The 23,648-nt window shown below is 47.0% G+C and overlaps 3 protein-coding genes across 5 annotated transcripts; 1 reads left to right on the top strand and 2 right to left on the bottom strand.

Moving 5' to 3' along the window:
* Nucleotides 1–383: 383 nt before the first annotated feature.
* dars2 (aspartyl-tRNA synthetase 2, mitochondrial) lies at nt 384–7,595 on the bottom strand. Of its 2 annotated transcripts, XM_084481031.1 has the most exons (18): nt 7,516–7,595; nt 7,173–7,367; nt 6,974–7,073; nt 6,785–6,851; nt 6,541–6,636; nt 6,114–6,209; nt 5,541–5,664; nt 5,309–5,355; nt 4,821–4,927; nt 4,513–4,582; nt 4,026–4,205; nt 3,650–3,757; nt 3,454–3,516; nt 2,945–3,097; nt 2,336–2,554; nt 1,966–2,076; nt 1,306–1,381; nt 384–990 (listed from the first exon to the last, which is right to left on the bottom strand). In XM_084481031.1, the coding sequence occupies exons 2-18, from the start codon at nt 7,345–7,347 to the stop codon at nt 794–796; spliced, it is 1,989 nt and encodes a 662-aa protein (XP_084337157.1). In that variant the 5' UTR covers nt 7,348–7,367; nt 7,516–7,595; the 3' UTR covers nt 384–793. The 2 variants fall into 2 exon arrangements, with proteins under 2 accessions (XP_084337157.1, XP_084337158.1); XM_084481032.1 differs by having other exon boundaries at nt 7,173–7,573.
* A 386-nt stretch (nt 7,596–7,981) lies between these two features.
* Nucleotides 7,982–11,596, top strand: cenpl (centromere protein L). The gene is made up of 5 exons (XM_084480722.1): nt 7,982–8,034; nt 8,490–8,658; nt 8,900–9,145; nt 10,293–10,859; nt 11,254–11,596. The coding sequence occupies exons 1-5, from the start codon at nt 8,018–8,020 to the stop codon at nt 11,326–11,328; spliced, it is 1,074 nt and encodes a 357-aa protein (XP_084336848.1). The 5' UTR covers nt 7,982–8,017; the 3' UTR covers nt 11,329–11,596.
* Nucleotides 11,597–11,678: 82 nt separating this feature from the next.
* Nucleotides 11,679–22,727, bottom strand: klhl20 (kelch-like family member 20). 2 transcript variants are annotated; one of them, XM_084480851.1, is made up of 14 exons: nt 22,649–22,706; nt 21,902–21,965; nt 20,250–20,507; nt 19,908–20,016; nt 19,510–19,716; nt 18,901–19,059; nt 18,240–18,334; nt 16,991–17,106; nt 16,655–16,838; nt 16,319–16,462; nt 15,946–16,079; nt 15,431–15,639; nt 14,952–15,058; nt 11,679–14,756 (listed from the first exon to the last, which is right to left on the bottom strand). In XM_084480851.1, the coding sequence occupies exons 2-14, from the start codon at nt 21,922–21,924 to the stop codon at nt 14,672–14,674; spliced, it is 1,830 nt and encodes a 609-aa protein (XP_084336977.1). In that variant the 5' UTR covers nt 21,925–21,965; nt 22,649–22,706; the 3' UTR covers nt 11,679–14,671. The 2 variants fall into 2 exon arrangements, with proteins under 2 accessions (XP_084336977.1, XP_084336978.1); XM_084480852.1 differs by lacking the exon at nt 21,902–21,965 and having other exon boundaries at nt 22,649–22,727.
* Between the last annotated feature and the right edge of the window lie 921 nt (nt 22,728–23,648).

The raw sequence follows: 23,648 nt of genomic DNA, 5'->3' as shown, positions 1-23,648 counted from the left end.
ACAGTCTTTTTTTTGTATTAGTTTATATTCAAATTATTTAAATATTAATAGAGTCCTATAGATTTAAAATATAAATGTTAAGTCAATGGTTTATATTTTTGACAATTTTCGTACATGTATTGTCATCAATTTCAACCGTCCACGGTATGGTACTCTACTCTATGGTACTCCCCTTCACACATCTTCAATATATATCAAAAGGTATATTTGTGTAATTTTGTTGAATTTACATTTTGTTTTTAAAATACACAATAGCCTGCCATGCAATGTTTGCATGGCTATATTTAGATATTTATAATACTAATTATTATAATAATTATAATCTAATCAATCAATCAATCATCACTGATGCTAATAAAATTATGAACACATTTATTCTTCATCGTGATTCATACAAACAAAGTGTAATTATTTTGTGTGAATCACATTGATTCATCAACAGTATCTTGCTGAAGGGTCCATCTCACACAAACATATCCACCATCTTCACTGCTAGTCAGAGTGTTCTATGATCTTTTCCATTTTGCCGCGCATTTAGAACAGTCAATGTTATTTATTATTGTGAGTTTGTATCTTTGAACACAATTAATACCACATTGTAGTTCCTCTTCTCTGCACCCTAGCGTTCCTAATGTTATGCGTTCAATTAGGAACTTTGGGACGCATGGAATACACATCATTCCAGTTAGTCCATCACCCCATTCTTCCAAAGTTTTCCATCTTTTTCTTCTTCTCTTTCCCTCTGAGGAACGCTTCCTCCTGGAAGTAGTCTGGGATCTAGGTAATCTTTGGATTATTTATTTTCAGCTAATTTCGCCTCTGTCTTGGCAGGGGGCCAGGTGACGGAGATGTGGTATGGCTTCAGGTCCTCTTCCGAGACATAGTCCGGGGCCTGGCTCATGAGGTCGTGACCCCGGAAGGACTTGGGGAAGGCGATGACGTCACGGATGCTGGGGGCCCCGACCATGAGGGAGATGAGTCGGTCCAAACCTGAATAAATGATAAGGTAATATAATTAAATAATAAGAACCCAAAAAGGTGCAGAAAAGTGGGGCTGGTACTATGTATCGAGAATACAGAGATAATAGTTGTTTAAAATAACTGGGTTCCCACGTTCTGGAACCCAGAACGTTGGTTAGGAGTTAAACACTATAACCCTAGCATTGTTAATAACAATATATGATGTGTTTTGCCAAATAAAACATATGCATATTCCAGAACTGCATTTGGTTTTAAGTTGTATTGAATGTAGCTGCAATGTAGGCAATCGATTCCTAGGCCATTAGTAAATGAGCTGAACCTGACCTAGCGCAATGCCTCCATGCGGGGGCGCTCCGGAGTCCAGTGCTTCCAGCAGGTGCGAGAGAAGAGAAACATCTTCCTGAAGAAGAACACAGTAGAGATAGATATTATGACATAATATTTATAACAGTAGGGCAGTATTTAAACAAATAAGTACTTAAATCATAGTATATCTATATACAAAATTATTAGAATCGGAAGTGCATGATAATATCGATAGTTTTTTAAATATATATAAATTTAGCTTTGATAAACAATACAACATTTTTTTATAAAAACTGTTCATATCCGGATTGGCAAAGTTTGGTGCGGCATGCTTATAGCCTTGACCTGAAGCCCAGCTAAATTAAGCTTACTTTTGATAAATGAAGCTAATGGTGCAATTCCACCGGCCGGTACGCTTCGGATCCAGCACGCCTCAGCTCAGTAGTGAGGGTGCGGTATAGCTCAGCTCAGTTACGCTACCCTTACGGTTTGGGCGGGGTTTAAGCCGGACAGCTCAATATGGCTCACGCCCACTTTTGGCGGTGGAAACACGACCCGTGCCACACCTTTGCAGACTGAAGCGACCCGCACCCTGTGGTGGAAATGCGCCATAAAGGTATCTAAATGAAGCTATGTGAAAGTGAAAGCATGCTGCTTCTGTTCTGTTCAGGGGCCGACCTTTAGAATGTTCTTCAGCACATGGAGCTGCTCAGCGGCCTTGTGGATGCGTATGGACCCCCCTCCGACCTCACAGCCGTTCAGCACCAGGTCATAGTGCTGCCCGCGCACCTGGGGGGGACATCGGTACCATTAGGACCTGACACTCACTAGTCTCTTCAGACTTCACACTGGGGGCATCGGGGATCAAACCTGTGACCTTTCATATGGGAGTCAATCACCTCCACCACACTTAAAAAATAGACATGTCATGCTGGGGTACAGTAAAGTTAACACACACACACACACACACACACACACACGCACGCACGCACGCACGCACGCACGCACGCGCGCGCACACACACACACACACACAGCGTCGGCCTCACCTGCAGGGGGTCCGTGTAGACCAGGTGAGCGTCCTGGGCCACAGGGGCTGTGAAGGGGTGGTGGGCCGACTCCAGAGACCCTGGTTCTCCTTCCTTGGGCAGGAAGAGCGGGAAGTCCACGACCCACAGGAAGTGGAACGCTGTCGGGTCCCTCAGGGCGACGCCTCGGGCCTCCAGGAGCTCAGCGCACTGCAGCCTCAGTTTACCCAGCATGGGCCGCTAGAGGGCGGGAGAGAGAGGCAGAGTCAACACAAGTACTGGTTTGTTATTTAATTAAAGATAACAACACCTTAAACAAACATTTTCATGTGCTCCCCGTCACCTCCCTCCTCCTGGTTCTACAGCTGACCCCAGCACGTCTCCTCTCTCCTCCTGGCTCTACAGCCGACCCCAGCACCTCTCCTCCTGGTTCTGCAGCTGACCCCAGCACCTCTCCTCCTGGTTCAGCAGCTGACCCCCAGCACCTCTCCTCCTGGTTCTACAGCTGACCCCCAGCACCTCTCCTCCTGGTTCTACAGCTGAACCCAGCACCTCAACTCTCTCCTCCTGGCTCTACAGCTGACCCCAGCACCAGAAGAACCAGCGGAGCCCCCAGCCCTGGTGACCTACCACGGTGTGGAGGCTACAGGCCGAGACCAGCAGCAGGTCCCCTGGCTGGGCCCCCGTCTTCCCCAGGAGAGCCTCGGTGTCGGAGGGGGACAGATGTTTACTGAGGGGGCTCTTCAGGGTGCCCTCTGGCCTCACTGCCATCACGCTCAGCTCCTTCAGACGAACCCCAACCGGACGGACACACCACCAAGGTGAGAGACACGTAGAGGAAGGAGTATTATGGCCAGTGTGTACTGTAGTAACAATATTACATTTACACTCCCACTGATACTAGCCCGTTATACACATTGAACCAACATGTGTTTAAACAATATGGGGATATTTCTATGGAGTGTCTAATTCTGCAGGCATTATAAAAGCTTCAACTGATATTATAACTTGAGAACAAACGATATCTGTCATCTGTTTTTTTTCTGCATCGTTAATAGTCGATGGCAGTACGCCCAACATTCTCCCTCTTTGTTTCTGTCGTTTATTCTTACTTCCTTAGATTTAAGGGTGTGACGTACCTGTCCAAACACACTCCTGGCCGTCTCTTTGAGTGCTTCCAAGTCTTTGGATTTGAAAAGTCTCTGTTGAGAGTAGAGATACGTGTTTAGACAAGACATTACTAATTCATACACTTTAATGACTACATGAGACTATATTACGGTGATTCACTGGGTACATGGAGTTTACTGCAAGTTACAAACATTGTTTCCATACCCCTCCGTCAGGGACACAGATGGCCTGGATGGAGCCTTCTGATTGGCCCAGAGCTGACTTGAGGAATTCTATCTCCGTGTTCACAAACACCTCACTGATGTCAACCAGCTGGAAGGAGATTAAATATCGTCAAATAGCACACACACACACACACATGCACATGCACAGGCACACATGCACACACGCGCAAACACCCACACACAGGCTGCGTGCATTTTTGAAGTTCACAATGCATATTTTATAAAAAGCACACACATTATTATTCTACTTATTTTAAATTTATCAAAATTCCTCAAATTCCCATTTTGGATTGATAAATAATTATCAAGGTAATTCTCACACAAATACACATACACACGCACACACACTCCCAGACCTTCATGTGGAACCTGGTGTCGGGCTTGTCTGAGCCGTAGTCCCTCATGGCCTCTGAGTAGGTGATGCAGGGGAAAGGCTGGCTGAGCCCACCCAGCTCTGGGGGCCACGAGTACCGCAGCAGCCCCTCCACTAACTCCATAACCCCCGCCTGCTCCACGAAGGACATCTCTATGTCCACCTGGGACACACACAGAGGGGGGTTTAGTCTGTGTAGGTTACCACATGAGTTGTAAGATCTTGGAGCATGACGAATGTATTGGTTGAAATTTCCTGATATGACACAATGATTAGCTGCACAAGTCGGTACATGCTTCACTTGACAATTGAATGTTTCACTGACACTACTTTTCTTAATTTGAACATTGTGCACTCCCCTTCTGAACAGCATAAGTTCCTGCTTCCTGTTAGAAAGGAACCACTTCCCAGATTTGACCCACCCTCTTTCCGCTCTATCAGCCCCGCCCACTATCTCAGCTCCAATCTACCTGTGTGAACTCAGGCTGTCGGTCTGGTTTGGACCCCTCGTCCCTGTAGCAGCGAGCAAACTGGAAGTACCTGCAGGTTTTCAAGGGGAGGAAGATAGATAGATAAAGAGAGAGAGAGAGAGAGAGAGAGAGAGAGATTGGGGTAAGAGATAGACCAATATAGCTACACACTACAGATAAGGTTTCTGTAAAACGTTGACATCAAGCAGGCATCAAGAGCACTCAACAAATGTGGACGCGTATTGACTTGTTTTGCATGCAGCCGTTTGTACCAAGATATGAGAGAGAAAGGGTGTTAAAGTGGTCACCTGTCCACCCCAGCCACCATTAACAGCTGCTTGAACTGCTGGGGACTCTGAGGGAGGGAGTAAAACCGACCGGGTTCTCTGGACGGAACCAAAAACTCCTTAGCTCCCTGAGAGAGAGAGAAAAAAAGAGAGACAGAAAAAGAGAGAAAAAGAGAGAGAGATGCACTTAAACACATTGCACTTTGATCTTCTTTTATGTCAGGTGGATATTGTGTTTTTTGATGTGAACCACTTTCTGTCAAACTGTAGAGTAGAGGAGAATAAAGTTGAATGAATCTGAATTTGAATTCCATGACTCATCTTAACAGTATCATTTCAGTTTCATTCTACAATTAAAATATTATATAAATGATTGTCAGACATCTACTGCCAGAGAGCCTAAGCTTAAAATCACCAATCACTACATTTGTCTGTCATTAATAGATTATCCATGAGCTACAAAACAATCTACAATACAGCGGCAACAATGAGAACTTTAGAGGACCTACCCCTGGGGTCCTTTTGAACAAAGTAGGAGTCTCAACGTCCACAAAACCTAAAGAGGAATCAAAATATTAAAACCACATCATGGCAATAGATTGCATTAGTGAACGCATGAAGATCATAGAAAGTAATTTTAATATTTTTCATTATGTACAAATTCTAACCAGTACATATAACGTTTACATCTTGACTAGAATGAGGTGGATGTTGGACTGAGCGTGGCTAACGTGAATATACCGTGCTGATGACAGAGGTACTCCCTCATCCTCATGCTCAGCTGGGACCGGAGACGCAGGTTCTGCTGCATCTGGGTGGAGCGCAGGTCCAGGTAGCGATACTGCATGCGCAGGGCCTCGGACTTCTGCCCCAACATAAACCCAACAGCACCACTGTGTGATGCAGTCTCCGGATCCATTTGATATGCAGGATCATAACGTTCATTCCAAATAGTTGCATTAAGCTTTTTCTTCATTGTTCCCAGTGGTTTATGAGATAGAGGATAGATTATTATGACACAGCTGAACATTTCGAAAATCAAAGAAAAATAGCTAGTCTTGTGTGTTCATATTACATTTAGTCATTCAGTATTTAGTCATACAGATGAGGCGGAGACAGCAAGGCATTTTTCTAGTTGCTCCAATATTTAATGTATGCTTTATAGATTCAATATTCAAACATATGCTTTATAAACTCAATATTGGAGTGTATGCTTTACAAATTCAATATTGGAGCATACTATTTTACATTCAATATTGGAGCGTATGCTTTATACATTCAATAATGGACATCTTACAGGGAGTGTCCACCCACCTTAACAAAATCTTTGATTTCAAAAGGCAGCTTTCGGCATGTGTTCAGCACCTCCAGGTTCTCAGCTAGGACCTCGATGTCCCCCGTCGGCATGGTCTAGAACAAACGCAGCCAAACCATGTGTTATAGGATGGATTACAGTATGATAGTTCTAAATGTTCATAACAATAAAATAATTGACTCCAAATTGAAAATGTCAAAGAAAGATGATCCTTCTCGATGATATGTTTATAAAATGACATCTGTATAGATAACGGTATCTCTCTTTCCTATGGATATAGGAAAGAGTCTATAGTCTCACATCGAATGGAATTAGAATGACCTGTGAAACCATGTGTACGTGAGAACGGATCCACCAGACAGACCAGCCAGTTGGATCCACACTCTTTCACAGTCACATAAACCAACAACATACGAACACACTCACAGTGTTCTCCTGGCCTTCTGGTCTCTGTCGGACTGTTCCCGTAACCTTGACGACGGACTCGACTGTGAGGTCACCTAGGGTCGCTTTCAAACTGCCCTTTAAATGGAGGAAAGAGAGGCAAGAACTTGTATTGTTATTGTAAAAGGTGTCATTCTTCTTCTACGTATTCACTATTGGATTCCACAAAAATATATATTAATAGAGAGAGAATGCAATATGTGGTGCAATATGTGAAGGTTCATACGTCTTCCTTAGATATCACAACTTGAGTCAGGCCGCTGTAGTCTCGCAGGATAACAAACACATCCTGCCTGCAGAGAACACCATTTAAACGATTAGGCTTATTCTAGAATGTCCCACACAAGGGCCCATGTTGAGAGTCGTCCACTCCAGTGAGACAAAGGTTGAACGGTTAATTGTACTGTCTTGACACCTTAGGTACTGGACCCAGCCGTAGAGGGACACCTTCTCCCCAGCATGTTCAGGCCGAAGCTCTCCACAGGTGTGACTCCTCAGTGACACACTACACGGACCTTAAAACAAATCACCTTTATTTAGTATTGAATTGTGTCAAAAATAGAATTGACAGCAATGATTCCAACCAGTGAACAAGATAATCTCTAGTCACATACCCGTGTGGGAGGAAGATGCAGGTCGGTTGTGGTTGGTTGAGAGATAACACTTTTTAATGATGGTTTTCATCGGTAGATACCCTTGAACTGAGGTCGCAATTGCTTTGCGATGACATGTGTGCGCTCTGAAGAGGATCCGCGTCCGTTGCAGAAGTGTTGTCATTCTGGTCGTCATTCTAGACGTCTATTGACAAGCTATAATTTGTGTCATCAAGCCACTAACATGTTAATGCCAATACATGAGCGCACTGTTTACAGATAAATACTCCGATATTAAGGATTATTTTTTCCATTAATGTACTTATATGAAGAGATGATATACGAGAATAAGTGTTTTCTTTACCGGTTATTTTCAATGTTCGCTTTATTAAAGCATCCACATGTGAGATTGTAACCAAGGTATTGCTGTTGCATTACCTTGGCATAATTCGTCATTACAAACGAGCATGAACAGATGTATATTGTATTTGTATTGTGTATTTCACAGGGACACGTCTATCTTTCTCTTTAACAGTTAGCGTATTTACGACCAGAGGGGCGCATGGATATGACGTTAATGTTCGGCTCGACAGAAGTAGTCAAACCGTGATACAATGGCTCGCTTAGCGGTTACACAACCGACAACTGACAACTGACAAACTAATTTATAAAAAAAAATGTGTCACAAAATATTTTTCGAATATGCGCCAATATTTTGGGGATATTGCCGTTTTGTCTGTGTGTATAAATCAGAATTTCGAATGGTTGTTGAATGAATCGGCGATCGGCTAACATGCCGCATTGAACTATGGGAAAGCGCGACGTTTAAATTTTGTTTTGTTTTTTCGGAGGTTGTTGTTTAGGACATGGACCGACATACCAGGTATTTATGATATGCCGATTCAAAAACACAGTCTGTAGTGCTCGTTTTTCCCTAACATACACCGTTTCTGGTTTGCATGATTCCCATTCATCAGACGATTATACTTTCATATCGTACTAGTAGCGTATGCAAGCCTCATCAACCACCAGCACAATCAGAACAACATTCACATACTTTCAGGTTACCTGTCGTAAATAATTATAATTTATTAACAAACGTCGGCGTTCTGATTTCCAAAAGTAAAAATGCACAATATATTATCTCACCTGACATGTAACTAGGCATAAAGGTTTGCCTTTGGAGATGTTCTGTATTATCATTTGCGATCATGGTTACATTGCTAGCAATGCTATGAAGGCCTTTTATCATTCGATTTGGCCAAAAAGGTGTGTATAATATTTTCTTGAAACACCCGGAGAAACTGTGCTCACAGCTTGCGTTGTGGATGTTTACAGCGTGGCGAGGACGCCTGTCAGCAGTGTCGTCGTCCAAAGAAGAAGTAAGAGCTACAGACAGTCCTACCGCAGCTATGTTGGGACGATGTCACACCTTGGCTACACACCAGGCTTCACCAAGCGGAGGCTGACCATCAGCAGACTCGCTCCCAAACGTCGCAGTGTCGCTGTGAGAAACTAACACTACTACAACCACTACTACTTTGCTTATTTTGAATGCTAGATCATCTCCATGGGGGACATGCTATTCTATAGTAGTACATCATGTTGAATGAATCATACAATAGCATTCAATCTTTGTCAACACTTCCTAATAGTGGTATTGTGTGACTTTACATTGCTCTCTTTCCTTTTCGTTCCACCATTAAATAACTCCTCCCCTCTTGTGCCCTAAACCCCGCCTCCTACAGGAGGTGAACCCGGAGCAGCTGGCCCTGCTGGTGAGGGAGTGGCAGCTGTCCTACGTCACTCCACTTTACCGCTTCCACCACGGGCACCTAAAGAGCTACTCTCGGCAGCTGGCCGCGTTCCTGGTGTCCGAGCGGCAGCAGGGCGTGGCGGCAGAGGTGGGCCTGGAGAGCACCCTCAAGGTGACCTTCACGCTGGTGGCCGGAATGGCGCAGACTGAGGAGGAAGCCGACACCGTCTTCATCCAGGTAGCTGATGATGTGCGGGGTCACCTCCCTTTCCAACGAAAGAGGAGACGCCACCATGGCCTGTAGTTTTCCAAAATGATGTCATAGTCTACGACAGCATCGAGTTTTCACGTGAAGAGGTTCCTTGATAGATTTATATATTGTGTTTAGTCTTTAAAACTATAGGTCATGGCTTACAAGTTAGATTATGATGGTTAATTGTTCCACATTGTCCTTGGGTTTTATAAAAACTCCAGAGCAGTTTGTCAGCTCTGGGTTACTGTAGAAACATGTAGCTAGACCTATGTAGCTAACACAACAATTGTTATTTTTATGGCATTATACACTATTTAAGACATACACATTAAGAATGAAGGAGTTCAAGTACCTCGGGGTCTTGTTCGCGAGTGAGGGTACGATGGAGCGTGAGATTGGCTGGAGAATCGGAGCAGCGGGGGCGGTATTGCGTTCGCTTTACCGCACCGTTGTGACGAAAAGAGAGCTGAGCCGCAAGGCAAAGCTCTCGATCTACCGGTCGATCTTCGTTCCTATCCTCACCTATGGTCATGAGGGATGGGTGATGACCGAAAGGACGAGATCACGGATACAAGCGGCCGAGATGAGTTTTCTCAGGAGGGTGGCTGGCTTCTCCCTTAGGGATAGGGTGAGAAGTTCAGTCATCCGGGAGGAACTCGGATTAGAGCCGCTGCTCCTCTGCTTAGAAAGGAGTCAGTTGAGGTGGTTCGGGCATCTGGTAAGGATGCCCACTGGACGCCTCCCTTGGGAGGTGTTTCAGGCACGACCAGTGGGGAGGAGACCCCGGGGAAGACCCAGGACTAGGTGGAGAGATTATATCTCAACACTGGCCTGGGAACGCCTCGGGATCCCCCCGTCAGAGCTGGTCAATGAGGCCCGGGAAAGGGAAGTCTGGGGCCCCCTGCTTGAGCTGCTGCCCCCGCGACCCGACCCCGGATAAGCGGATGACGATGAGGACATTAAGAATATAATGCCATTTCGGCCAACTCTGTTGAGCTAGATGCCACATAATTATACACACTGCACCTTTTAAGATCAGTTCAAGTCCCGGGCTGAGGGCCAATACAAAAAGTTGGGCTTGACTGAAGTCTCCACCTCACCGTCCCTCATGCCCCGCGCTCCTGCTCCACAGATCCACTCCAAGCCCCCGTTGGCGGCGCCCGACGACCCTCAAAAGGTGCTGTGGAGTGGCTGGCTGACGTGCGTGGGCGGCGACCCCGACTACCTGCGCACCCTGCCAGAGGACTTTGTGTGCCTGCCGCTCTTCTGCAGCGCCGGCACAGAGGGGCTCACGGCGCTGGTCAAGGCCTGGTTCCAACGGACGTTCGATTGCCGCTTCGGCCCGCTGGAGATCAACTCTGTGAACCTGCAGTGGCTGGCGGCGCTGTGGACCGACTGCCACGCCCGGTCCAGCATCAAGCAGCTGAAGCTGGTGTGGAGCCTGCCGGTGGAGCCTCCCCTGGAGGTCACCTACACGGTGAACCCGCAGGATGCGTGGGAGCTGTGGAGGAGCATTCGGCAGCCGGGGGAGAGGGTGGAGGAGGAGGAGGACGGCAGTGTTGGTCTGGAGGAGGTGGCGTGCTTCTTTAAGGGCCTGAAGAGCCACTTCTACAGACACTTCAGAGTGGAGCTGTCAGCTGGGCGGCTGACCCAGGTGTCCACGGCGCTGGGCTCAGCAAAGCACGGCGGCAGGATCAAGGTGAGGCATTGTGCTTTGTTGTTGCAGTTGTAAGGGTTTGTTTGTTGATCCGAGACATGTCTTAAATCTTGTCTTTAACTTTTATGGGATTTATTAAAAATGTATCAACTGGGATTTGTTGAGTAAAAAACAAAAACGCATACTATAGCCTCAGACATGCTAACATTTAGGTTGTTTTACGCCCATTTAAGAAGATTATAAATGATTACACACTCGGCTGCTTGTCAAATCAAGGGAACGCATTGGGACCTGGTTACTTTTGATGGCCCTTTTGAAATGAACAGCATTAAATGATTAACTGAAAAAGTCCTCAGTTGCCCTCAAATAGTAAATACCTGCGGGATGGTTCTAAATACAAGTGCACTGTAATAATACTCATGTTTTCTCCCCCCAGATCTCCAACAGTAGCTACATGATCACCACCCTCACACTACTGACAGAGTGTGCACTCTTCAAAATGCCCATCTGACTGTCTAAAACCATTACCATTCAAGACCAAGTTGGTTCTTCAGAGCTGACCACTATATGGATTGTTTGCATCTCTGGATGAAAGCGCTTTTACATTTTTAACATGGACTTATTTTGAAATTTTATTTTTCCCCCCCCCCCAACATTCGAATGTTTGTCTTTTTGTTTGACCAATTTTGCCACTTTGGGGACATACTTGTACAAATCGTTTTGGATTCAGGATAAATTATGTGCCCATTAGGTACCAATCCACTGATCGCTAAAAACAGTTTGGCCTGGTGACATTTTATACAGCTGTATTAAATACTTATATAATAAATACAGGACCACAACAGGTTTTCTCATGTTTTATTATGTACTGAAGTCCACTGATGGAGGTTGTGCAGCACAATCCTTAATATTCCTTTTCAACAAAACGATCAGAAACAAAGAACCGCTTTAAAGAAGAAATGTTCTGTTTTCATTAGTCCATCGAATAAAGAATCCTGCGCTGTGGCCGTGCTCACAGCTGAAGAACAGTTCACATGCCACAACCTGGCCATCGAGTCACGACCGGACACCGTGTACAAGTGGTTTGCATTAGGAGACGGCCGCGCTGGGCTGAAGCTACGCCAGGGCTACTTTGAGTTCCTGTCTTCACAGAAGGCATTGTGTTTGCGTCGAGCTATAGATGCAATAAGATTAAAATCTCTAGATAAGATCTCATTTATACCGTTTTCTATACAGAATTCGTTACACACCAAGAAATGGTCAAATCAAATATGAATCTCTTTATATTGACAGCTCTTGAATCCATTCAGGTGGTGAAGTTAAATGAAAGTACCATCTGTAAAGCTCACGACACTCGGAACTCAAATGTAAGCCGCAAACAAGACACACGCTTCCTACGTTGCCACTTTTACATTGAAACGTGCATCTCTGTAACATGAATGATACTTTCTGTGAACAGTGGCAGCGATTAACCAGGTACTTACTGCAAGGGATGGTAACCAGATACGTAGTTTATATCCTATGGTGCATACCAATCAGAACACTGGTTTTACTAGTGCCAAAATGTTTGCATGAAATCAAACCAATTCAACTGAATTGAATGTTGACCCCAGAAAAAGCATTAACCTTGAGTTCAACTTTTATTTGAACTCTTATAAATGATATTAGCATTAACATTTAAATGGTTGTGCTACATGAACACGCCCTTACACACTCCCTGTGTAACAAACGATCAAACTAAACTAAATGCAGGGACATCTAAAAGATGCATCTTCCTGCAGCGCTCAAATTCTAGGAGTTTCATTGGATGCATTGAAACAATCAAACGTTATTGGCTAGCCTGATGGACTGCGATTATAGCAATGCATTGTTCCAAACAAAAGTCATATTAAAGTGCAGAAACGAGCAGAACTGTGTTAAAAAAAGAATCAAAATGTGTGTTTCACACAGAAAACCTCATCTTTCAATACCACGGGCCAGAATTGAAATTGAGTGTTGATGATACCGGGTTAAAATCCAGGGATCCAAAACAATAGTAGATGGAGATGTGTTGTGTTCAAGACGTATAGGCTTTGTTCTAATAGAAAAGAATTAAAAGCTTAAATAAAATATAAAAAAACAACAACTACCAGTCACAGTGCATCTAATGTTCGGCGGCTCTGTTCGCTAATGCAACAGGACCGGCCACCTCCACCACTAATCTCCAACCGCTCTGAAACAGTGTGCGTGTGTGTGTCTGTGTCTGGTGGAGGGATGTGGATTGGAAGAGAGGACGAGTGTGTGAGGGAGTGAGTGTGTGGCGTGAGAGCCGCCAGGGTTCAGTCTCTGTACGCTGAAAAAAGCTGCATCCTAGTAGCTTTCCGTTTATGGCACCGTGGTGTGCGTCGCCATGTTTCCGACTACATAGGGACGAAAACATGGGGAACCGACCGATGAATGAAGTCACAAAACACCCCACTCCTGCTCTGTAAGAACTCATAAGTGTTTGATCAGAGTTCAAACAATCCTTCAGTCTCATGGTTAGAATATGGGAGCAGGACAAACTGGGGGAAAAAAAAAACTGAACTTCGCATTCCTTCTAATGCTAATGGATTGAGTTTCCCCTCCGCCCTCCCTCCCGCCCACCCACCCACCCACCTCCGACCCCCTAGGTGTCCTTAGTTGCACCGCTGTATGGGGCGCAGCCAATCAGGACACGTGAGGTAGGGGGAGTGAAGTCCTGATAAGATCATGCTGCTTTTTTTTCATGTTCTCTTTTTCACACTTCCTCTCCCTTACCTTAATGATGGCCATTCTCTCGCTGTGATTCGTCGGGGAATGGGTGAATGGGGAAACTGCCCTCCATAATCTGATGACTCTGTACTTGCTATGCTGCACAACCTGAACCTGGCGTCCCGAAAAACGTGAAGAAAAGTGACGATATTTATGTACGATTTTGAATTTCAATGAGGGTTCAGTGTGAGATGTGTTATACAGTATACAGAATCTGTAGAGAAGCTTGGGGGTGCTTCTGTGTGGCGGAACCAAGGGGAGTGCTAGCAACACACAGACAGCATACTGTTCATCCAGCGATGCCCCCCCCCCCCAACCCCAGTCACACACATACACACTCTGCTGTGTGCTCATGTTTACTCTGGCTCCTCCTTAAATCGCCTAAATAGTAACTCCATGTTTCTCCACCATCCAAAAAAGGTCCTTTTCACTGGCGTCCATCTTGAAAAATAAACAACTTGGTTGGGACCCGGTGACTTTCCTTACATTCCTTAAATCGGGCCCAAATCTTCTCAACCAATAGGCTTCGAAGGAGTGGAGTTGCAAGCAGGTGACCCTTGCGCCCACCTGCTTGGTTTTTTATGGGGGAAAACATAAAAATGGAGAAAAAGAAAACGGAGTGCTTTAAAAGCAGCTGAAAGCAGTCCAGTAACGTGCTCCACACACACCACTGAAGAAGAAAAAATGCTTTCCTCCGTGGCAACGTCTGCTACCGCGAGCATCCACACGTCATGAGGTCACCCCCATCCTCTTCCTCCCTCCGGCACACGTGGAGCCAGACGTCTCTGTTGGAGGCACAGAGTTTGGTGAAAAGAGGCGTCTGTCTGTCCGTCCATTCCACGGCCAGAGGTGGGCGTGGTGGTGGTAGGGGGTTGTGTGTTGGTGATGGGGTTGCCGTGGCTTGAGGTGGTGGTAGGGGGTTGGTAGTGGTAGGGCGTGGCTTTGGATGGTGTTGGTATTGTGGTGGTAAGGGGTTGGTTGTGTTGGTAGGGGGGGGAGGGGGTGGCTTGGGGTGGTGGTGGTCTTGGAGGTAGGGGGTAGGCGGGACAGTAGCAGGGGACGGTGGTGGCGGTGGAGCCAGGCTACCATATGTGTGATTCACAGTGTGTCATTTTGATGACGCCCACGCCGCCTCCGAGCCGCCGGTAGTTCATGCCTCCGTAGAGCCTGGGAGGGAGAGGACAGAGCAGGGTCAGCACCCGGGACACCACACACATTCACCCACGCCGTCCAAACCTCAAAAATCAAATGGTACATTGACCATTTATGTGTTTAGCAGACACTTCTAACCGAGGCGACTCGCGGTCAGTTGTTTTGGCTACTCGTCATTAATGAGCAGGTGGGAGGTGAGGCGCTCCCTACCTCCACGTGTTAGCGTCCGGGTCGTACACCTCGATGGTCTTCAGGTACGTGGTCCCGTCGAACCCGCCCACCGCCATCAGCTGGCCGTTCACCACCGCCAGGCCCACCTGGGGGAGGGGGAAGAGTGTGGAGGAAGGAGGGAGGTTAGGCCAGGGGCTGCTTCCCGTGTCCATGTGGACGGGGCAGAAGAAGTGGTTCAAGTAACAAGACAGGGCGGCCTGTCTGGCCTACTGCCAGAGGCCCAGGGTTAGTTACAACAGTCATGGTATTTACTGTGAAACTCAATAATAAATACACAGTGACCCAAACTTGCATAGAAACACAATGACGTATAGACACACAAAATCACACACACACACACACACACACACACACACACACACACACACACACACACACACACACACACACACACACACACACACACACACACACACACACACACACACACACACACACACACGAGGAGGGTGACTGACCCCGCTGCGCCGGGACGTCATGGCGACCACGGGGGACCACTGGTTGGTGCGGGGGTTGTAGCGCTCGGCGCTGCTCAGCTCGGTGGTGTCGTCGCGGCCCCCCACCGAGTAGATCATGTCCTGGTAGACGGCGCAGCCCAGGTGCTTCCTCCGGGTGCCCATGGGCGACACCGTGTGCCAGCGGTTCTCCTGGGGGTTGTAGCGCTCCACTGCAGCATACCGGGGGGGGGGGGGGGGGGACGCATTCAGGACACCACCAACATGGAGCCTACACGAGCCAACATCCTCTCTACCCACCCACCCACCCTCCCTCCATAAATCCATCGCCTTACTTAAGTTCTAATGATGCTATTAAGGGTTACCACGGTGCGTATTAAGTATTCAAAAATTGAGTTTTTCCGTGAAATCCATTGCAGTCTCAAGTCATTTCAGTCCATCTATTTCCTTCACCTTTAACATAAAAAAAATAAGGCGAAGGCCCGCCCGGGTCTGGGTGGGGCCGTGCAGTGTGCTACCTGTGTTCAGGGGCGACGTGCCGTCAGACCCCCCCACAGCATAGAGGAAGCCCCCCAGCACGGCCACGGCCACGCCCAGCCGCCGCGTGCTCATGGAGGCCACGCGCGTCCACTTGTTCTCCTTCGGGTCGTACCTGGAACACATCAGGAAACAAAAAATCAGCGTACCCATGGGAGGGCGGGGCAGGGTGGGGCAGGGTACTGCGGGGGGGGGGGGAGGGCAGGGATCTGGATGGAAGTTCTAAACTATCTACGGGTGGCAGGGAGAATTCATGTGTTGTAGTGAGGGGAAAAGATCAGCAGCAGCAGACGGTATGAAAAACAAATCACTGGCCTCCCCCAGCCCTCCCTCCACAGTGCCGTCAGTGGTCACCTTTCCACGATGTTGAGGCAGGAGACGCCGTCCTGCCCGCCCACGGCGTACAGGTACCCCCCCAGCACGGCCACGCCCACGCTGGTGCGGCAGGTGCTGGTGGGGGCCACGTCGCTGCTCCACTGGTTGGTCTTGGGGTCGTATCTGGACAGGAGACACGAGGACCGCAATCGTAAGACAAGCCCAGACATTGAGGTTCACCGTGGGGGTGGTCATACATTTTTTTTAAAAAAGACATAAATATGTAAACTGAAAATAACCATATATTTCACTATACGCCTCGACAGGGCGGAAGGAAATTGTTATCGTGATCAGAGAAAGGCAGAGACGGCCGACCTCTCCACAGAGTTGAGGTAAGACGAGCCGTCGTGGCCGCCCACGGCGTAGAGCAGGTCGTCCAGCACGCTGACGCCCACGCCGCAGCGCCGCTTGCTCATCGACGCCACCATGCGCCACTCGTTGGTCTGGGGGTCGTAGCGCTCCACACTGGAGATGGCGTCACCACTGCACCAGCCCCCCACTGCAGGAGAGCGAGAGGGAGAGAGGTGAACAATATGATATTATTTGTATGCTCACCTTATGAGGTGACATTATTCATTATGACATGATAAATGATCAATGATCAACGTGTACTGCAGTCGTATGAGACTCCAGTGGCGGCCCGGTACCGACCTGCGAACAGCACCTCCCCACAGCGGATGGGTTTGCGGGGTCTGGTCCTGGGGCCCTGCATCAGGGGCCTCTCCTGGGGCAGCAGCAGGTAGTTTTTAGCCTCGTCCACCAGGTCCCTGTAAACCAACACACGGCGCGTCGTAAGAATACATTCTGCTGATGAGACGCTGAGCACCGGCGCTATTCTCGACATGGCCGCCCGCACGGGACATCGGATATAAGGTAGAACGTAAATATATAAGGGAGGGCTATAGATAAACTACAGCAAAGGCTGAGCTTTACTCGTTCACATGGGGGGGGAGGGGTCTGTCTAGACCCACCATGATTACGGTGAGATCAGACTCTTTAAAGGTTCTCCTCTCAGAGTCAGCAGATAAGAGTCCGTACAACCTTTATTGGTACGCACAACCCTTTAAGAATGAGCCAGAGGGGCTGCTGGCACCTCGTTGCTATGGTGACGAGTAGGGGTGTAACGATACACAAAAGTCATGATTCGGTAAGTACCTTGATTTTAAGTCACGGTTCGGTATGTTTTTTGGTACAGCAGTTCTTATTATTTTATTAAACAATTTGATTTTGATTTGCTTTATTAAATTGTATCAAACAAATGCCTTACACAAATGAAAATACAATTGAGGATAAAAACACAATTTCCAACACTTATTTCCATTGTGGTCCTCAACACAAAACAACAGGACAAGACAAGACACTCACAGAGTGTGTGATAATTGATAGACAAAGAGGAGAGGAGAAGACCATCCTTCCCCACAGTGAATCTAGGCGCCACCACGGTTGGCGATACTGCCGGTGATGTAATCACCGGCCAGAGGGACCAGCTGAGTTACAACAGAGCTCTGTGGAATGACTTCAAACGGTAGAGGACCTTAATGACAGACCCTAGGTTTGAGTGTGCTAGGCATGACCGCCCCCCACCTTATAGTTACAGTTCAGTCAAGGACTCCCGGTTTTTCTGTTTGCCTCAGGTTTTACATTGCTATAAAAATGGATGTTTACACTGGAATATTTATCATTTAACCTTTTGAGAGTTATACTTTACACTTTGAGACAATTGTCTTTAATTTTTTTGATATTCTGTCAAACGTCTTTAAAATGTGATTCAATAGGTTTTCAATAAGTGTTTGAAGGGTGCTATAAGAATAGACTTGCCCACACACACACACACACACACACACACACACACACACACACACACACACACACACACACACACACACGAAAGGGGACTCACCGGCACTCCTCGTCGCTCTTGATGAGGGGGTCCGAGCCCACGGTGCCCACCAGGAACTTGGGGCTGAGCAGGGGCAGTCGTACATGTTGCAGCACCTGGGGGGGGGAGGACAGGAGAGTAAAGTGCTTATCCCACTAGATCCTGGGTTCAAACCCCAATGCCCTGCCACCTGTAGCCCTGAGCAAGATGCCCTTACCCCGACCCCCGTTTCTTAATGACATCTGAAAAGTACATACATTGTAATACAACCCTGAACACATGGATACATCAGCTATTACAGAAACTACCGAAAGTCAAAGAGTAAATGAACGCCTTATGCAACCAAATGTTGGTTGGGTTAGCATCCACTGGGAAGTTAGCATGCAGTAATGCTCTAAAAGAAGCCAAGACACGTTTTTTTGGCAGTGGATCCTTTTCCTATAGGAAGGGGCTGAATCAAAGCATTCCTTCTTCCATGGACACAGCTGAAATGAAGCGAAGGGACATGTATAACATGTATTAACATGTTATACATGTTGTCCCTTCGCTTCAGCTAGCAGAAAGTCCATCCAGTGGTAGCTCCGGCTAGCTGTATCTACGGCTAGCGGTAGCCCTAGCTAGCGGTAGCCCTAGCTAGCGGTAGCCCTGGCTAGCGGTAGCCATGGCTGTAGCCTTAGCTTACCTGTGGCAGCTGGGGTCGGCGCTCCTGGATGCTGTATTTGACCCAGGCCATCACGGCATTGAACACCTGCTCCTCACTGCGTACATTCAGCTCGTCACTTGAGATTATGTCGATCAGCTGGTTGGCGGGCAGCAGCATGAACTCCTCGCTCTCCATCACCTGTCCAGCGGGGGCGGACGGCAAGTCAGAGGGGACATTTCTAGAGGTATTTGCACTCAAGAAGTGGTGGTTACACACCACCAGTTTATTCAAAGGCCAATATTGAGGATAATGCTAATACTACAATAAAACATGGTGTAATGTGTTATTTTATATACTTTGCAGTCTAAACAACCAACAACCAACCATAATAAACATTGTTATTGTTTGCTGAAGGTTAAGGAATCAGCTGTACATGTCCCCAAACGCAACAGCCCCAACGGACTAGGCGACTAGGCAACACGCGTATATGACCCAAGGCCTAGAAAAAGACGAGTACATGCATAAAACAAACAAACACCAACTGGATCAAAATAAGCTGCGCTCGTATCCCAATACGGTCCCTTTCAATAGAGGACTCAAAACGACCTCAGAGGAGGTTTAATATACGAGTTCAAACGTAGTGGTTACCTCCTGGAAGTTGTGCTGGGTGAACTTGTCTGCGATGCGCAGCAGCTCCCGGCAGGAGTGCGTGTCGGCGAAGGCCCGGATGCCCAGGCAGTTGGAGGGGTCCAGCTGCCTCTTGAGGAACTCGCAGCAGGCCTCCTGGATCTCTGCCAGCTGGAGGAGGCAGGCGGCAGGCAGCAGGGTCTGCACGTTGCCCTCCTCCACCGTCACCTGTTTGGGGGAGGGGGGGGGAAGGGGTTCATGCCGCACTGTCAGGGGGGTGTAACCTGCTGCAATGGGGTTGACCAGCGGAATTCGTAATACTGTGAGGAGCCATCCAGGGTTAGTACATAACAAGGGGTCATCCAGCGTTAATGACAAGGAGGGCTATTTTATAACTCTAAAATCCAGGCTCTGGTTACCTGTGAGGTGTAGGCAAAGTCGATGAGCAGCTCCATGGCCCTCTCGTCGATGTCTCGGATCACCACCTCCGTCTGCCGGCTCTCCGCCAGCTCTCCGGTAAACATGGCCCTGCGACGCAGACAGTTAAGTTTCCGATCGCATTAAATCTAGTGCATTACTAGTACTCTGATGGCATGATGCCCAGCTATAAAATTAGACATACTTCCATCCAAGCGTACCATTAGTACATATCCTCTCAGCAGGGGGGCCCTAGTGAGCAGCAAACCCCTTAACCACGGCAGTGTGGATGCCGTGCTCTCCCGGCGGGACCGGAGAGGAGGGCATGTGTCAGAGGCTTGTACCTGAAGTAGGGGCTGCAGGCGGACAGGATGACCCGGTGGGCGTAGATCTTCTTGGAGCCCACCACCAGCACCACGTCGCAGAGCTCTCGGTGCTTCCGCAGCAGGTTGATCACCTCCAGGGTCTGCCGCGGGTGCTTGTCCGAAACGTAGGGCATGCGTGCGGGCTGGGGGACCCCCTCCGGGAGCTTGTTGGGGTCCCCCAGGGTGCAGCGGCTGGTGATGTCCATTCCCGTGGCGTCCTGGCGTGCGCTAGTAGCCCTGTGGGGGAGAAGAGGAGTGGCCAGTTAAATGGCAATGTGGGCGAGTGCCAGATAGACGCCCGTTCCTCCTCCACTGTCCATATGTACCTGAGCTCTTCCATGCATGATGAATGCCATCATGTGGATAGGAGTGTAAACAAGGATAGGGGCAGCATTTTTCTGCATTACATTGTGAAGGCCAAGCTGCCTGTAGTGTCAATTCGGGCACCGATAAGCTAACTGAGAGCATAGCCAGATGCAATACTGCCAGAGACCTATACCTTGCCAATCCGGGCTCTAGCCGTCCAACTACGTTATAGCAGTTATTCTGGTGGGGGACGGCAAAGCCTGGGCCCGAAATTAGAAACTACATGGGGCGAAGTTACGCCTCATTTCCTGTTTGGTTATGGAGCTATTTGAACAAAGAAAACCAATTCCCGCAATTGGATGAAGCTTTCAAAAGGGGATTTGAATGTCTTCCTACAGTGGATGGTGTACATGGCTAACAGATCCCTTCCTCCAGCAACAAATTTGGTTGAATTAATATGAAGCAAAAGAAACTGAAATGGCCAACAGTCTTCAGACATTAAGTCTGATTTGTCAGACTCATACCTTGGTTGCACTGCGGTATAAAGTATAGTCCCAAGTATAGCTCTACGGCTACGTCAGGGTGCCAGAAGAGCCGGTGTAACCTTATCTACATAAGGGGAGGATTCCCCTCCGTGCCTACCCTGAGAATATTTCAAAGGGTAGCACTGAATTTGTACTGGTTTCATTTTCCCTTTAGGTTTAAGTTCAGTTTCAGTACAATGAATCAAACGGGTTGATTTATACTGGCAACTTGCTCAGATTCAACTTCAAAAGCTAGTGCACCACCTGTCTGCAGCCCAACCACCCCCCCTCAACTTCTGTTTGATAGATTACAGCGTGTGTGTGTGTGTGTGTGTGTAACTGACTGAGGAGCCCTTATGCCAACAAGAAGTGTGAGCCAACAAGCATAGGTTTTAACTGTAAAATAATGAGTTCCTCATCTTCAGCCGTAGGTGAGCGCACACACACACACACACACACACACACACACACACACACACACACACACACACACACACACACACTTCAATTGACTAATAAAAATACAACAAAAACCAAGACAGAGTGCCTTAGGCTGAAACAACAACAGCTGTTAAGCGGGGTGAAAAGAGTAGCAGGGGGCTTTGACATGAACAAGCAATCGGGGTTGACTAGTCGGAAGTGACAGACCTGGTGAGGCATGCAGGCTTCCACCATGTCTAAAAGGATATACATAATTCTCTGATCCAAATTAACCAACAGGCTTGGAATGATGAGGAGAGAAAGGCAGGAGGGATTCAAATTGTAATACAATTGGAATCACTTCACAATTGTATTACATACCTGCGCATTGGCTTTGCGTCCATGCACTGAAGACTAAAATGTGTTTCAACAGTGTGTTTTCCACCTACACAGGAGGGGGGAAAAACACAAGGGTCAGTGAACGGACGCCACTAGGAGATCTCACATTTACAAGACATCAACAAGACAGCCACCTTGTAGATTGGGTGTGATATAGGCTGCAACTAAAAGGCTAAACTATCCCTAATGAACTGACTTATTCGGAGTCACCAGTGAATACACCATGGTGGCTGAGTCTCTGTACGGTTATTAATGATGGTGGTTAGCTTAATGCAATGATTAAGTTACCAATAGCCCACATTGTCACAATAACAGCAGTGGCGGTGTATGCTTTATTTTAAGTCAATGGACAAACCACATTATAATGAAGACACTTGACCAACAATATTGTGGCTCACATTTAGGAAGGCGTGACATATCATCTTCCGCGGTACCACAGTCTGTTTACTACACAACCCAGAGGCACTACTTTCAACGGACCTAACCTGGCTAGCACAACACGTAGAACATGAATTAAAAGTACACAAACTGAGGTATGGATATCAAAATAGTCATACGTTTATTAAGTAAAAACACGCTACCGCAATAAGGTTGTTGCTAGGTTTGAGGATCTGCAGTTGGACCTTTAAGATTCCATAACATGTTTCACGATACATGCGTAGCTTGTTAAATTACACACGCTATCTGATAAGCACGGCAAATATGTGATAAATAGTGTAAATAACCAACCTTAAATGGCCATCCCAACGTGAGAGAACTGTCGTCCAGGCTGCCAACACTTGTTCGGCTAGCTTAAGTTAGCTTTTCCCCAAAATCTCGCGTCTGCGCATCACTGACACAGTGGCACTTCCTTTTTTTAAATTTCAAAGTAAAAGGAAGGAAGCGGTCGAAACAAACTGATAGCTACGGCTGATATTATATTGTTATTGGTGGTAATAACGATAACATAACTAACCATCTGTTATGTTGTACCCAAAAGTCGAATACATTGTTGGCCCTCTTGATGCAATGTGGTTTCTTTACACTTTTATTGTATAAAATGATGATGCCAGAAAAACACACAACACAAATGCGTGGCTTTATTGACATTATATGCATTAGACGTGTTTTCGTGTTTCAGAAAGTCACAATGGTACAGGTAGTTTAGCCATGGGTAAAAAAACAGATTTAATGATATTAACTTGAATTTGAAATACTTTAATAATGGCCCGCGAAGGCGGTTTAATGTAGTTTGGCACACTCTGAAGTCGATAATGTGACCCAATCACGGCTCTGCTGGCCATCAACCACATTTAGCGTAGTGGTGGGAATTTCGGCTCTTTTCAGGGAGCCGGATCATGGATCGGCTCACAACCAAGAGCCGGCTCTTTCGGCTCCCAAACGGCTCTTCATATTACTACACATACCTTTTATAATTCAGCCAAATGTAGCCCGTTTTGACTTATGATTCGAATGTGTAGGCCTATATATCACTTAAATTATTCAAAACATCCTATTAGTATTCAAATATACCTTATTGATTATACATGCATTTCTCTGGTGGTATAGGTGGTGATAGAGTTGCCCGTAGCTGTGCCTGAGCATCATATATATGCCTGAGCAAAGCTTCACCGTTCCCAAGTCAGTGTTAACGTAGCGATTGGTCAATCATTTGCAGCTCATTGGCAGTGCTGGGTCACGAACAACAATTATATATTATAGCTGCTTCACAGCCATGGATAACGGGTGA

Source organism: Micromesistius poutassou (genome assembly GCF_964030765.1).
Source record: "Micromesistius poutassou genome assembly, chromosome: 16".
Classification (NCBI taxonomy): domain Eukaryota; kingdom Metazoa; phylum Chordata; class Actinopteri; order Gadiformes; family Gadidae; genus Micromesistius; species Micromesistius poutassou.
The sequence above is the reverse complement of the archived record's forward strand: the minus strand, read 5'-3'. Positions and strand labels throughout refer to the sequence as shown.